Here is a 16,267-nt window from a genome sequence, read left to right on the forward strand (position 1 = left end):
GGCTAAGAGCGGTGGACTCGTAATCTGGTCAACTGGGTTTGATTCCCTGCTCCTCCACATGCAGCTGCTGGGTGACCTTGGGCTAGTCACACTTCTCTGAAGTCTCTCAGCCTCACTCACCTTACAGAGTGTTTGTTGTGGGAGAGGAAGGGAAAGGAGATTGTTAGCTGCTTTGAGACTCCTTAAAGGGAGTGAAAGGCGGGATATCAAGTCCAAACTCCTCCTCCTCCTCCTCCTCCTCCTCCTCTTCTGGCAGGAAACTCCACAAGGCAGGGCCTGCTACACCGAAGGCTCATCCTAAATCTCAGGGGCATGGGGAACCGCCAGAAGTATTGTGGAATGTAATCCACTGAGAGCAGTCAAGCACAACATTCCTTGTTTTTCTAGAGTGGACATGCAAGGGAATGTTTGGTCCAGCCAGTCGAAACTTCCTGTTCCTCCTGGCCTGGAGCATCCTTCCTTGCATGTGACTAGTGGGTGGGAGTGACCTTTCCAGACCTGGTAAAAGGACAAGGCATGCTGGCACTCTCTCTCTTTTCCATCTTCTTTTTGTCCTGCGAACTTCGTGGAATGAACTACTGGCTGCCAGCCAAGCAGTCCCCCAGGTCATCTCCCTTATGGGATAAACCTATTAGTATAAGTTTGTAACTTTAAGCCTTAAGCCTGCCTTCAGAGATAACGCTGTGCTCTGTCTGATCATGAGTAAACTTTCTTTTTATTGCTTATGAATAAGACAGTGGTGTCTTTGTTCTTTTAGGAGATGTCATAGGGTCGTCATGGCTACTCTAGAGTAACTCCTCTTGAGTCCAGTTTTTCTTTAAAGACTTTTATGGCGCAAAGTATTTACAGTGCAGAGACAGCTTAAAACATGACCTCTCATTCCGAATCAGAATCCGGCAATGGCATATGTCTGTTCTTACGCCAGCAAAGTAGTTGGGGCACCCCAAAACGCCTCCCCCTTGACCTGCGTTGCAGTGCTCTCCTTAACTCTTGCACCGGAAGGAGCGATGCCCTCTCAGTCTCCTCCCTGTCAAGGCAGTGGAAGGGCTCTCCAGCATCCTTGAGCCCTTGCCTGCAGCTCTCCTCCCCTGAGCTTTTCCATCGTTCCGCACGCTGGCTTCTCTTTCCCTCCGAGTCTTTCCCCTCCCCCCTGGCTGCTTCAGACCCACTTCTGTTCCCTGTGCTTGGTGAGGTGGACATTAGGATGATGGGGGCTGGCTCCCTGTAGGGAGTCACCCTTACAGGAGGGATTAAAGGGGTCTTACCAGGAAAATATTAGAACACATTTCAATCTGGACAAGCCAGATTGGATTGCATATTGTCACTGCCATCCATGACTTGATTGTGGATGGAGAACTTGACCTGGCATGTGTAACAGAGACCTGGTTGTATGAAGCAGATGAGCCTGTCCTTGCTGCTGCTTGTCCACCAGCAACCCAGCAACCCAGGCCTTGTGGGCAGGGAGGGGGCATTGCAGTGATTTTTAGGAAGTCATTAGTTTGCACCAGGCATCCTTTTGGGAAGACCCAGTTCTCTGAGTGCATGTTCTGGAAGTTGGGCAATAGGGGCAGTACAGGATTCCTTCTGGTGTATCGACCTCCCCTGCCCGAGCTGCTTCAGGTCATGGCGGATGTTCTCCTGGAGACACCTAGTTTGGTTGTCCTAGGGGACTTTAACATCTATGCCGACACGACCTTACAAGGGGCCACTCGGGACTTCGTGGAAAGCATGGCCTCCATGGGGCTGTCCCTGAATAAGTCTGGCCCAACTCATAGCCGCAGACATGCCTTGAAACTGGTGTTCAGCTCTATGGATGCTGGTGATCTGACACTAAATAAAAGTGAAACTAAAGAAGTGCCATGGTCAGATCACTTCCTGGTACAACTGGACGTCTCCGTGACCCTTCCCCTCTGCAGGGAAGTGGGACCGATTTGGATGGTCCACCCCCACCACTTAATGGATCCAAATGGTTTGCAGAGAGTGGTAGGGGATGCTTTTGTGGGAATGTTAGGGATGTGGATTAGGATATATTATTAGATAGATCCTATCCAAGCTTGTGTTAGCAAGCTTCCAATATCAGCAGAGTGACATTCCCCTTTTGTGCGCAGCAAAGCGTGAGCGTTAGGTTTGCTAGAACCTCTACAACAATATTATACTTCAATATTATACTTCCTGGCAAATCCCCTTTGTCCCTCTTAAAAGAAACACACGACACAATAGTATTAAAATAAGATAGAGTTTACTCACATGACATCCTGAGTTAACAGCATAATCTCAGAAAGGCAGGCTTACGTAGAAAAGTTACAAATATGTATATGTAGAGTTATTTGTAAGTAGAGGTACCACTGTACTAGACTTTTAGAGGGCATCTGAAGGCAGCCCTGTTTAGGGAAGCTTTTAATGTTTAATAAATTATTGTATTTTAATACTTCTGTTGGGGAAACCCAGCCAGATGGGCGGGGTATAAATAAACTATTTTTATTTATTTATTTATTTATTTATTTATTTATTTATTTATTAAGAAACTCACACGAGTTTGCAACTAGTTTTCTGCTGTGTAAAGGAGAATGCACTCTGCTAAGTAAAGGAACTTGCTAGCACCAGTTAGGAAGGATATTAATAAACAATATATCCTCTCCTGCCACCCTGAACATTCCCACAAGTATGCCATCAGATGATTTCAGTAATCAAAGCAGAGCATAAGGGATCAGACAGTCATAGAACGGTAGAGTTGGAAGGGACCATGAGGGTCATCTAGTCCAACCCCCTGCAATGCAGGAATTTTTTTGTCTATTGTGGGCCTCAAGTTGTTTAAGGTTTTGTGAGTTAGCACAATTTGGCAAGCAGTACAGCTCTTCAGGAAAGTCTTCCAAAGTGATTGACGTCAGGGCAGAAAGGAGCAATCCTCTCTAATCCAACCCATTCAGCTCCGCCGCTCCCCCATTTCTTCTTCTTCTTCTTCTTCTTCTTCTTCTTCTTCTTCTTCTTCTTCTTCTTCTTCTTCTTCTTCTTCTTCTCCTCCTCCTCCTCCTCCTCCTCCTCCTCCTCCTCCTCCAGAGGCTGCCAATCCAACCCGAATAATGCTGTGCCGCAGGGCTCATGGCACTGCCCTAGAGTTTCAGGTGCTCTTATTGAATTGTCTGTATTAGTTGGCTTTGATTTTAAATTTCACTTGTTTGCATAATCTCTATTATTTTTATTGTTTGGAAACCCGCTTTGGGTTCCTTGGTGAAAAGTAGTCTCAAAATCCTGTAAATAACTAAATAAAAATCAGGAGCAAAGAGAAGGTTTAGTGACAAAGCATCTCCTTTCCGCACTGAAGGTCTCGGGTTCAGTCCCTGGCATATTTTTACACCTGGGTGTTTCTGCCCCTATTTCTGCACACATCTGCATGATCTTTATGCAGCAGGGGTTTTGGTGTCATAGTGGAAGGTGCAATCAGTTATTATCTGTTTGTATGATAAAGTTTGTGGGATGTAACATAAGCAGTCAAGTATGCTTCCTGTTTACCCAGAGTGGACATGCAGGGGGGTGTTACTCCTGTCACACCTGGTCTGGAGCTTCCTCCCCCTGCATGTGACCAGGTAGGTGGGTGTGACCTTGGAAGATCCCATAAAGGGGGCTAGTCACACAGCCACCTCCGTCTTCTTCCTCCTGATGCCATGTATTTTGCTGTCTACTGGCTCTCAGCCACCAAGACATGGGCTCATTCCCATATGGGATGAACTCAAACCCTCTTCTTTAACTCTGAGGTAAAGCCTGCTTTCAGGGATCCAACTGTGAACTGGATGTGAGTAAACTTCTTATTACTTTTCAAAGAAGATTGTTGTTGTTTTTATTCTTTTTAGGAGGGCTAAAAGGGGACTTACCAGGAACAGAACCCAATCTGAACAAAGCCAGATTGGATTGCTTACGTAAAGAGAATCAAACGTAGCTACCAACTAGCTTCCTGCTATATATTGGGGAATGTCGCTCTGCTGCTGACTCACAAGTGTGATATGATAGCCAGGGGGTGATATGATAGCCATGTTCAAATATGTAAAAGGATGTCATATAGAGGGAGAAAGGTTGTTTCCTGCTGCTCCAGAGAAGCGGACACGGAGCAATGGATTCAAACTACAAGAAAGAAGATTCCACCTAAACATTAGGAAGAACTTCCTGACAGTAAGAGCTGTTCGGCAGTGGAATTTGCTACCAAGGAGTGTGGTGGAGTCTCCTTCTTTGGAGGTCTTTAAGCAGAGGCTTGACAGGCATATGTCAAGAATGCTTTGATGGTGTTTCCTGCTTGGCAGGGGGTTGGACTGGATGGCCCTTGTGGTCTCTTCCAACTCTATGATTCTATGATTCTAAGTGTGAGTTAGGAAGGATACTATTAAATCAATATATCCTCTCCTAGTATCTACAACATTCCCACAATGTTCACCTACACTTTCCAGTAAGGAGGGGAAGAAAAACCCTGGGGAACTTGCCTTCCTATGAAAGCAACTGAATGCTGAAAGGATGGAGGAATGTGGCCATGGAGGAGGAGGAGATGGAGGAGGAGGAGGATTTCCTATCGTCGTTTTCACTTAGAGTCCCTATGGGCGATTTATGTTAGGATTATTCCTGCTGTTTTTGTGCCTGTTGTCAATGCAGATTTCCTTTTTGCATCTCCACCCAAACAGGATGCAACCTTTTGCCCGCTGGCTTGCGACAGGCTTTTGAATGAAACAGCAGACCAGCCTATAAATGAAGAAAAACAGCAAAACGAGCCTACAAATGTGGATTTCATGCATCTGGAGGCCTCAGCTTAGAGCCCTGATCAGACCCGCTCCGCGAGTCCTCCTTCGCTCACACTCCAGTAACGTGGAAAGGCCAGCGATCACCAAACTATTTTCTGGGTTACTTGTGCTGCTGAGAGCTACAGCAGCGAGGTGCAAAGAGGTGACCCCAGTTTTCTTAAAACCCAATAACCTATTGAGAGAGGGGCGGTTTACCGGCGTCCCATTCGAAAAAGCCAGTACTAAACATTCCCAGCCAGCAGTTCCAAATATACCAGCAAGACAGCTACGTTGTTTCGGTCGGAATCGCAAATAAAGCAAAAGTCAACACTTTTAACATCCATTCGTTTACATGCGAAAAACGCTTCACGTCGGGTTTATTGTGTTTGGACAGGTTTCGATTAGGAAAGGCGACTGTTTGTAACAGCCGAAAATATTACAGGCGACCCAGCCCCTTGAAATTATCTTCAAATTTTAAGCTCTATAAAATAGCAGTAGCCTTGGAGAATGGATAGAAAACTGGAAAGGTTAATCAGAAAGTTATATTGAGCGTTTGCTGGGTTGCAATAAGCGTCCCAAAGCAGAGTGAACTTGTTTAAAGGGTTTTAAACCATGGTGTTTAAAACTGTTTCTCTAAGTCCGGGGTAGGCAACCTAAGGCCCAATCGCCTTCTCAATCTGGCCCATGGACAGTCCGGGAATCAGCGTGTTTTTACATGAGTAGAATATGTCCTTTTATTTAAAATGCATCTCTGGGTTATTTGTGGGGCACGGGAATTCGTTCATTCCCCCCCCCCCAAAAAAATATAGTCCAGCCCACCACATGGTCTGAGAGACGGTGGACCGGCCCACGGCTGAAAAAGTTTGCTGACCCCTGCTCTAAGTGGATCTGAACAATTTTAGAAACGCGGATGATAATTTTTATAACTACAGCGCGCTCTTGCTGGGACAGAAGTTCCATGGAACCTTTTGAGGTCTTCAAGTCAATGTATTTAAAACTGAGACTAACTCCTGCGAGGAGCAAGTCGTGAACGATCCCGTCTTTGTTGCCGATGTCCAGAACAAGCTTCTCCCCTGAACAGCAGAGTAGAAACCTTTAACCTGAGTAGGGATTTCCTTGCGGGGTTCCACCAATGTTTAAGGCACTCAAAATGCTTCCAAGGTGGATCTCATTTTCACTGCTGAAAGTAATTCAATTTTCCTCCATTCATTACCACACATGCACCGCCCCACATATGTATAAAACAGAAGTCCTCCCTAAACTTCTCGACCGAAATACAGGCTTTGTTAAAAGCACCACAAGTAAAAAAAGCAAAACCACCACCACCACCACAACCCTTACATACAATAAGTTCACGCTGTAAAAGTCCAATACAGGCAACACCCAGCCCTTTGCACGCCTGCTCAGAAGTTCCGTGGGATTTACTCCCATGTACGAAGGTCTAGGACTGCAGCCTAAATTAAGTATTGATTTCAATGGCTGAAGTCTCCCACTGAAATCGATGGGCCTCCAACGTGCTTAACCTTGACTCTCCAGCCCCTTTGTCCCACAGGGGTCTCGTGAAAGAGATGCCAGTGCTTTCAAACAGCAGACATGGACCCTTGCCTGAGCTGGCAGTGCCACTTCAGACTGCAGAAGATGACACGTGTGATGGCATGCTCCCCCAAAAACGGATCCTTACTCCCCGGAAACAAGCGCGTCATGAAGGCAGTCAAGAGAGCATTGTTTTCTATTGATGTGGAGCCAGGCTGCCATCTGAAGTGACATCAGCCAGACATAGGTTGACATCTCCTGGTGCCCTTCTCCGAAGTAAGCGCAACAGCAAGCCTCTTCCAAGAGCGGGCAAAGAAGGTTGGAGGAAGGAGACTTGGCATGGGAGCCAAGAAAGTCATATGCTATTGATTTACTTGCCTGCTCCCGGCTGCTGTTTGTTGCCCGCTCGCCACTGCCCACTTTGCACCAGCACTTGTCCAAAGTACCTCGATATCGCAGGTATTTGTTAGCGTTGTGGCACGGCACAACTCATTTGGGGATGCCCTTTGGTGTTATTGGGCGTATCAAGAATCACATATTAACGCATGCTATTGTTAGATATTGTGTTACACAGGTAAGTACTTCTGGGCGCGTGCAGAGTGTTACCCTGATGCAGCTGCAGTGCCCACAACCTTATAGACTTAAGACTGCCAGCGGGCAGTCCACAGGGAGCAGAATTCTCCCTTCCCCTCTCTTTTCCGGAATGAAGGCCTCTCCCCATCGCCCCTGACAATAGTCGGTAGGCATTTCATTTTCCTTCTTCATCGAGCAACTTTGTAGCTCATAGAGCTTCTGCAGTAGAACCACTGCTAGATTGGATCGTCGCTCACTTTTTCTTACCGCCGCTAGACCTCATCTCCACACACGCTTTCTCCCAGGCCAAAGGCGATCGCTTTCAGGGCTGCTCCGAGAAAACGGGACCATTGGCGGCCCTTCATCCTCACGGGGGTCGCTCCATCTTGATCAACGAGAAGTCGGCACCATCTAGTCTCACCCCACCCCAGCCACCGTTCAGTCCTACTCAGAGGGAACAGGAAAGGCGCGGGACGTGGAACTCTTCGAGGGCCACAGCGGTAGAGCGCAGGTCTAGCTGTGCCGCCAGTTCTCCTTCTCAAGCAAAAGAGTGAAGCCACACAGAGAGGGAGGAGGAGATCGGTCTCTAGCGTGTTGTAAATGGAGGGCGCTTGTTTTTTAGCTCTGCGTTTCTACTAAAGATAAGAGCCGTAGCCAAAACACTTGGATGAGACCCAGCGCTAGAATCGGACTCAGCCCTAGTTAGGAATCCGATGGTAGGGGACCCGACGGGTTCAGGTCTGGCACACGTTTAATATCCTGTCAACCCTGATTCTCTCCGTGGTTACACACACACACATACACACACACACAGACCTCCTTTCATAAATCCGCTGCCCGGCGGATCTAGCTTCTAGCTTCCAGAGGAGAACGTGGTTTCTGCCCGAGAAGTCACGCTAAGGACTTCATCATCCGGCTCTGACGTGACTTGGAACAAAAGCACTCTCTCCCGAGGTATGCGTTTAGAATCGGATTCTTACACGGACAGAGAACTGGGAAAGCTCCAATCCTCATCCTTAAGCACAAGGCCGAAGCAAATCCGCTTTCGTTTCCACGGGAAAAAGCTTCTCAAACGGTGCCACTCTCTGTAGTCCGCGCTCCGACGGCACGCTCATTTTCACTCGATATCTTCGGTTGGACCGGAAAATTCAAGCAATGTTGTAACAGGGAGCTGAAATCTATCCTTCCCTGGGTACCAGGAAAGTGGGGAGTGCCGTTTTCTTTCTTTAGCCCAATGAAGTAAGTGCATGCGGCATCATTTCCATACATTCAGTCCCCACACTGCAGTATCCGCAGATTTCGTAGGTGCAATTTGTCCTGTACTTGGACATCCCTTTTCCCTGGACAAGACTTTCGATTTCTCGATTTCTTTTCCCACTGCCCAATATTGAAGGAAGAGATCTGAAGGACTTCAAAGCTTGCTTCCAGTTAGATGTTTCAAACAAGACTTAATTCAAATCATATCCTACTTAGCAGTTATAACACGCTTTTTCCATGCTCAAAGCGCTCCTCTTCTATTATCTCAGTCATCTTTACAACAACCCTGTAAGGCAGGAGAAACGTTCTCATCTACGGGCGCAAGCGCAAGGTATTGTTTTCAAACGTGGGGCATTTCCTCTTTGGCCAACCTTTCTGCCACAGTTTTGCTGGAGGGCGCAAAAGGGACCTAGTCCAAGAGCGGCGGGCGCTCTCAGGCACCAGGCAGGTGTGCGCTGGCTAGGAGGATCGCGCCGAACGGGCCTGGAGCGCACCCCTCGAGCTATCGGTACAGCAGCCTGAAGAGGCGTCCAGGGCAGAGGCGTGCCTGCCCACCCATCCATTTGGATGCCCTTTAGGATAGTGTCCAAGGCAGGCCTTGCTTGGCGAGGCTGCCGTGGGGGTGCCCTGGGCCTCGCAGGACTTGGCGCCACCCAGCTTTTGGAGCAAGGAATAGAGACGGCGTCGAGGGTTCCCCGCCTGGCTCTCTCAGGGGTTCCCAGTGAGCGGGGTCGGGGTCCCGAATAGTTGCTGAGGGAACCCTCCGAGTTGGGGCCCCTCTCCTTCTGAGGGCCTCGGGGAGGCGGGGTCCCCTGTGGCAACACTGCCTAGCAGGGGCTCCCTTTGAGGAGCGTGGGGTGGGGGCTCCTTGTATGCGGGGAGTGGTTTCCTACCTGAAAAGCTGGAGGTGCCTCTTTAATTGGCGGGGGACCCACCTCTCCACTGGAGGGGGCTCCAGCCGCAGAGGCAACGAGTGGCTGCTGGGGGGGGGCAGCCTTCCTTGTGGCTCCGCCCCCGCCGGTGTCTGTCGTAAAGCGGGTGCCGCCGGACTAAAAGAAACCCCAGCTAAGAGGAAAGAGCTGAGGGAGGGCTGGCGCGCCGCCGCCGCCTCCTCCTGCTGCCGCCCCCTCCTCTCCTTGGCCGGGCTCCCGCGACGGCGGGCGGCGGCGGGCGGCGGCGGCGGCGCTCAGCCCCCTTTTCGTCCGGACTCGGCAGCCGCATCGGCCGGGCGAGCGAGCGCGCAGGAGATTCGCCCGGCGAGCCATGTCGCTCAGCCCCAAGCACACGACGCCCTTCTCCGTCTCCGACATCCTCAGCCCCATGGACGAGACCTACAAGAAGTTCGGCGCCATGGATGGCAGCCTGGGCGCCCCCCTGGGCATGGGCGCCGCCGCCTACCGGCAGCCCCAAAATGCAGCCCTACCTCCACCACCGCAGCAGCACCCCATGGGCGCCCACAACGCCGCCGCCTACCACTCCATGGCGCACGCCGGCGTCTCGCAGTTCGCCCACGGGCCCGTGGCCGGCTACTGCAACGGCGGGCTGGGCAACGTTGGCGACCTGGCACCTTATCCAGACAGCGTGCGCGGAAGCGCAGCCGCCTCAGGCTGGTACGGAGCCAACGCGGATCCCCGCTACCCCACGAGTAAGCGGGGAGGGGCTAGGAAGGGAATAGGGCTGGTGGGGCTGGTAGGGCTGGGCTGGGTACTCCGACTGCATTTTCTTGGGGGAGGGCTGGAGTGCGCCCCATCTTTGGTGGCCAGTTTCTTACAGCGCCCCACCCCGAATCTGGACGCCTTTATTCCTAAATTTGGGGAACTAATTGGAATTCCGAAGTGGGGCGGGGGAAAATACTTTGGACGTGCTCAGGGACACTCTTGACATCTCAGGGCGCATAAGAGGTTGCCCCGGCACTTTGGGACTCAGTCGCCTTAAGCGCTTAATAAAGCTGACCTCTCCATACTTGGTGAGGGTGACGCTTTCGGCCCCTGGTCCCTTTCCCCGAGATTGCCCTCTGCTCTAACTGTCTCATAACTCTCCCGTGTGTGTGTGTGCTCAGTTTCCAGGCTAATGGGCCCGTCGGGGGGCATGAACATGGCCGGCATGGGGGCTCTGTCGGGCATCGCGGAGGCTGCCAAGTCCCTGGCGCCCGGGCTGCACGCCGCGCCGCGGAGGAAACGCCGGGTGCTCTTCTCGCAGGCGCAGGTGTACGAGCTGGAGCGGCGCTTCAAGCAGCAGAAGTACCTGTCGGCGCCCGAGCGGGAGCACCTGGCCAGCCTCATCCACCTCACGCCCACGCAGGTCAAGATCTGGTTCCAGAACCACCGCTACAAGATGAAGAGACAAGCTAAGGACAAGGCCGCGCAGCAACACCAGCACCAACCCCAGACGCAGACGCCTCCCGAGGGGCCCAGCCTGTGCCAGCAGCAGCCGCAGCAGCAGCAAGCCCAGGCGGCGTCTCCGAGGCGTGTGGCCGTGCCTGTTCTGGTCAAGGACGGCAAGCCTTGCCCGCACAGCGCCGGCGCCGCCGGTCAGTCTGCCGGACCAGCTCCCAGCGCCAGCGGGGCCGGGGGCAACGCTGCCCAGCATCCCCAGCAGCAGCAGCAGCAGCACCAGCAGCAGCAGCAGCAAGTGACCTCCCTGGGCCAGGCGCCGGACCTGGAAGAGATGTCCCCCAGCCCGCCTTCGCTGCACAGCCAAGTGGGCGCCCTGGCGCAGATGGACGCGGCGGCCGTCGAGTATAACGGCGGCCTGGTCAACGCCAGCTTGCTCTATGGCCGGACATGGTAACAACCCCACAAACACCTACTACCTACCCCCCAGACACACACACCCCAAAATAAACCAAACCGCCCTGTTGCTCTTCCTCCCCCGACCCCCGCAAGAGATGTCCGCTCCCGGGACGCAGCGACCTTCTCCTGTGCCGGCGGGCTCCGACGGCAGCCAACTGGATTCGGTTGGCTTAGCGGGACAGTGGCAAGCTCTCTCTGCCGTTGAAGTCCTCCTTGGCTCCAGGATCATCCTCAGGCCACAAGCCCAGGTATCTGTCTACTTGTTGAAGCCTACAGGGGGATTAAGGGACGATTTGTTAACGCGGAGTTGGGGATTATCCGCTGGGAGCAGGTTGTTCTCTGGCGTAATTTTGTCATCCGCTCCTGTGGTGGGCGGGAAAGCGGGGCAGAGAAGCCCCCCCCACCCCCAGCAACGCTTGATCTGAATATGTTCATCAAGACAGTTCCTGGGTGGTTCCAGAACTGGGTTGGATCGGTGTTGTGTACATATCTGATAAAGGCAACCGAGCAAGATCAACAATGAAGTGCAACTTATCTCTGGAAAAAAGGGAAGAGATCCTGTTATTGACACTAATAATAATTTTATATGGGAGTCCCTTAAGTGCAATCTCGTTATTATTGATTGAGAGCTGATTGAATTGGAACTCGAGGTCGACTATCAACATGATCCGCCATTTTTACAAAAGGGAAGGCGCAACTGTCGCATGGACGGTGGCGGAGAAAGGGAGAGAGGAACCCTGACATTCGGGATACCCCCTCATAGGGGTAATTTTCAATACAACTTTTTGGACGCGGACGCGCAGGTTTAAAAAGAAAGAAAAGTTTTTAATTATTGTTATTTACTATGTATTCGAATGTATTACTGGCAAAACCTCATACAAACCCAGCCATTTGTAGAAAAAGCAAGCAAAACAAAGGGCAGTCTCGTTTCACTGAAAGGTACATGAACAGATGAAAAGAGAGATGGGCACCGTTCCCTGCCTAGTTCCCATAACAGGTTCCGTGAGAAGTTCTCCTGCGCAAACCCCACTGAAATCAATGCGAGCTGAGAAGGAGCACGAATAAACTTCCTCGAGAAGCAACGTGCGCCTCACTGAATTGGAATCTCCACGTTGGTAAAATAGGGTTAGGGCTGTATTAAGAGCTGAGCTCTTAGAGGACTAAAAGAAGCAGTAAACATTGACGGGGTGGATAGAAACGGCAGAATTCCTCTGTCCATTAGACTGGGAGCAAAGGATCGAAATAAATCCACAGGGAGGAGAAGATGGCCCTGAATCAGGAAACAAATTATGTTTGCATTTGAAGGCTGAAATCGTCAGAAAAGTTTGACTAATTAAAATTGCAGTGGGCTTTAAACAGCCTCGACCCAGATTGCGTCATTTGTAGTCTCTGACGTGGGCAGGAAAATCACTTTAACATAATTTTGTAAGTCTGTTCTTTGGGCCTGGGGGTGGGCGGGCTGTATTCTGTTGTTTTAATTGGTTGGCTGCTTTTTGCTGTTGTTTGCTGTTCTTAAAGAATGGGATTCTTATTCCCTCCAACACGCCGGGTCTGAAATAGATCTGCCTTTCTCAAAACTAGCACGAGGGTTGTTCGTAACCATTTCCCCTCAAATGGTCATCAGAAGCAAAGAGATTACGTCCCACGAAGTCCTGCTTGGCGGAGGCTGTGTGTTTGTGTGTGGCTTTTAAATAAGTGAGTACAGTTTGAAAACCTCAGATTGAAAATAACATGAATAAAGTGAAGCCTGGATCGAAATCTGATCACAACCATGTCAGCATAGCTGCCAAGTTTTCCCTTTTCTCACGAGGAAGCCTATTCAGCATAAGGGAATTTCCCTTAAAAAAGGGGAGAACTTGGCAGCTATGCATGTCAGCGAGCCGATTCTGCCTACTTTACGCAAAGCAAGAGGATATCAGAAAGTCATAAGGCAGGAACGCGCAACAGGGTTAGCAGTGCACTCCCCAATAAGAGAGACGCCTGTGGTGCCGCGATTGTTGTAAGTCTATTGGAGGGAAGTTTCCGGTTTGCTGCTGTTTTTTTAAAAAAATGGATAACATAGGAGTTAATTTATATAATTTATGCAATTAGTTAGCTTTAAAGCGGGCTCACTTGCCAAAACCCCACTGGCAGGACCAGGAGCCACGCGAAACCAGGGTGTTCCCGGTTCACATTGGTGGAGATGGCGCAGGAGAACTTTCCGGAGACTTTAAGGTCCCGCTTTACCAAGCTGAATGGGGCTCTGCTACCACCCAGCCCTAAGTGCTTCTGGCTGGTGCCGAGTTGAAGTTTCTTCCATGTAAAGAGGATGTTCTGTTTAGGATCTCAGAGCACGACCCAAGTGCTCTTGCCCAGTGCACAGAATTCCCCTCCCGCCCTGGAATGTGCCTTTATGGCGCGATCCTATAGACACGTCTACTCAGAAAGAAGAAAGACATTTCCTTGGGAGGAAGTCCGGTAGGACTTACTTCCCAGTAGACACGCAAAAGATTGAGCTTCCAGTGCATTTTAGGTAATTATTTTGTAAACACGGAATTGCGCATGATGGATTTCCGTGTCTCCACAATTAAGATGAATTTGGGCATTTTCCATTGCTCTATTTTCTCCGGATTCCTCACAGATACATTTACTGCTAAGTTTAGGTGGGAAGTCAGTTCCATTAAAACAAATGGATAGTTCTTTTTGAAGTTAACACTGGATCTTTGGAAATATGTGTCATTTAAAATAAACTCGGAACCAAGAGGACGCGAAGGCTTGTTTAAGTCTTTTTAAACTAGAAAGCTCAGGTTTAAATCTCTGTCTCTCGTTTCACACCAGTAAGGTTTTGAAGTACCACACTTGGGCTGGATCCTGTCCATTCGGAGCAAGTTAGACTGCGATCGAAGGCCCATTTGAACTTAGAGGGATTTAGGCTGCAGTCGCCACTTACCTAAGCCACATTTAGTTCAATGGCACTTTCTTTTATGTAAGCGCAGGATTCTGCCGCACGTGGCATTTAAGGTGATTGCAGTCAATGGGCGCTGAATTAGCTTCAGTTAGTGGCGCTGAATTTACTTTAGCTGTATCAGGTTAGTCTTAGAGGGAATAAGAAACCGTGTTGTGTTTAGGAGTCCCGTTAAAAGAAAAGCAAAACCACGTTGTGAATGAACGCCTTAAGGCTGTAATCCTAAATCTTACGAAATCGGTCCCATTGAACTCAGTGGGTCTTACTTGGGAACGCCGGTTAGAAAATGCGTGGGGAAGAAAGAGAGAGGGTCAGGCTGCAGAAAGACGAAATAGGCTTAGAATATTATGTGGTGTTTGGTTGATGCGCGGTTTTCGTCTTCTTGCTGCTCCGGACCGAGGCCCGGAATGCTACCTATATAACAAATGGCACACCTCTTTCCGATTAAATCTGTTTGAGATTCAACTATAATAATTATGAGATGGCACAAATACCTGGGAGTAAGTCTGAACTTACTGGGACTTGCTTCCAAGGAAAAATGCGCAGGATCGGACTGTAAGTACTTAAATCCAAGTATTTGGACTTAATGGTAAAAGGACCGGGTTGCATGAAATGTTACAGCCCTGCTGCCCCCTCACTCCCCCCCCACCTCTTATTGTATTTACTATCCTAAATAAACGTTTGGACAAAACATACTTTAGCCATTTGCAGACACCAGTTTTATTTTTCCTGTTACCTTTATTAGGATCACTTTATTTGGACCAATAAATATTTATTTTTAAGTTGCTGTTCTTTGCGACTTAAAAGACAGTAACATCCAATTGTCTTAAAGTAAGAGAGGATAAGGCGGGGGCGGGGAAATATCAGCGACAAAGAACTTTTTGGAAAAGGAAAGTGTGCGAGATGGAGACAGAAAAATAATTCCATAATTATTAGGGAACTGGTAAGTTATTCGCCTGTTTTTAAGATGTACGATTACTGACCTGTAAAACTAAATGCATTGCCTTCGACATTCCATTGAACGTGGCAATACTCTCGAGTAAATGTGCATACTGTGACCCGACAATCCTATATGCACGTCTACTCAAAGGTAACATCCGTTGAGTTTAGTGCGGCTTACTCTAACCAAGTGGATCGCAGCCTAAAACTAATTAAAATTACTAGTACGTACTCTCTCACCCACCAGAAATGTTCCTAGGATGGAAGCGGAAATGGGTAAAGTCATAACTTTATGAGCAGCACTGGGGCTGTAAACTACCTGGAGTGGAAATAGTTCCCGCTGAAGCCAATGGGAGTTTATTCTAAGTGAACATCTGTCGGATTGGGCTGCACAAAACTCTAAAGCGAATATAGAAACCGAGACCGCGGGGAAATGATGTGTTTGGGGCCACGCGAGAGTTTTGTCTTCCGTGGTTTGACCTGGGACAGTTCATTTAGACACCCGAGCTAGGAATGTGCACTTCTAAAGCGGACCACATGCAGTGATCAGGGAAAAGCTGTTGCTTGGGCAGGCCATTCCTGCGGGAGGAAAGCGCGTGTGGACCGGGACATTGCCAGGCGCAAATATCCGTATACCAGGTGGTGAGCCTCAGGTGGTCTAACTTGTTCTGGGGGGAACTAGCGGGGCTGAACCCAAGGAATGAGAGCGACGGAGCAAGTGCAGAGGCGACATTGGTTTGGGCCACACCGGAATGGTAAAGGTATTTACAGCAGTTCAGTTTAGAGACGAAGGGACTTTCCCCAAACTACAAAGGCCTTTCCCGTGCGCCCAGAAGCTCCCCCAAGCTCGCCTAAACTTGAGGGTGACAATGCAGATACACGCGCTCAAACTCCCCTGGGACTTCTCCGGACTTGAAAGGAACAGGCGCTCGGCAGGCAAGGGTTCTCCTGGTCATTCCAGCGGAGCTGGCGCTGCAAACCTGCCCAGTGATTTGTGCCAAATTATTCGTAGGGTTTAGGGTTATTATTCATTTCTTAACTCTTGTGTGGGATTAAAATCCAATCAGACCATTTTTGCAAGCTATTCCTATTCCACATCATAATAAAGTGGAGGAAAGGAGATGGCATTGGCAGTTCTTTTTGATGTGAATAAAGAGCCAGAGATAAATGGAACGAAGGGGCCTGAATAGCGGGTGTTTGCTCTGAACGTTTATCTCTGGGGGAAAAAAAAGTTTAATAATCCAAATAAATGAGTTTCTTAATTTGTCCTTGCACAAAGGCAGTGACAGTTTTCTTAGTCCCTGCACAAAGGCTGTGCAAGTTTTCCAATGTGTGCAAGTGGGGGGAAGTTTCATTTTAAACCTAGAAATTCTCTGTGTGAATGCACACATATGTCCTTTAAAAATGTGCATCTCACCAGCAGTGAGTCAAGGAGAGCTCTTGGCTTCTCCAAAGCTGTAATGGGAAGC

General features: G+C 49.5%; 1 protein-coding gene across 2 annotated transcripts; it reads left to right on the forward strand.

Moving 5' to 3' along the window:
• Positions 1 to 9,383: 9,383 nt before the first annotated feature.
• On the forward strand, positions 9,384 to 10,913 carry NKX2-4 (NK2 homeobox 4). Of its 2 annotated transcripts, XM_035101298.1 has the most exons (3): positions 9,387 to 9,768; positions 10,183 to 10,683; positions 10,756 to 10,913. In XM_035101298.1, the coding sequence occupies exons 1-3, from the start codon at positions 9,387 to 9,389 to the stop codon at positions 10,911 to 10,913; spliced, it is 1,041 nt and encodes a 346-aa protein (XP_034957189.1). The 2 variants fall into 2 exon arrangements, with proteins under 2 accessions (XP_034957190.1, XP_034957189.1); XM_035101299.1 differs by having other exon boundaries at positions 9,384 to 9,768; positions 10,183 to 10,913.
• The last annotated feature ends 5,354 nt before the right edge of the window (positions 10,914 to 16,267 follow it).

The sequence above is a fragment of the Zootoca vivipara genome, chromosome 8, assembly GCF_965207765.1.
Source record: "Zootoca vivipara chromosome 8, rZooViv2.hap1.1, whole genome shotgun sequence".
Taxonomy (NCBI): Eukaryota; Metazoa; Chordata; class Lepidosauria; order Squamata; family Lacertidae; genus Zootoca; species Zootoca vivipara.

Bases quoted from the DNA above. Each gene is read 5' to 3' on its own strand.
- NKX2-4 (XM_035101299.1), top strand. From the start codon at position 9,387: ATGTCGCTCAGCCCCAAGCACACGACGCCCTTCTCCGTCTCCGACATC. The intron at 9,769-10,182 runs GTAAGCGGGGAG...GTGTGTGCTCAG, and splicing joins GGATCCCCGCTACCCCACGA to TTTCCAGGCTAATGGGCCCG.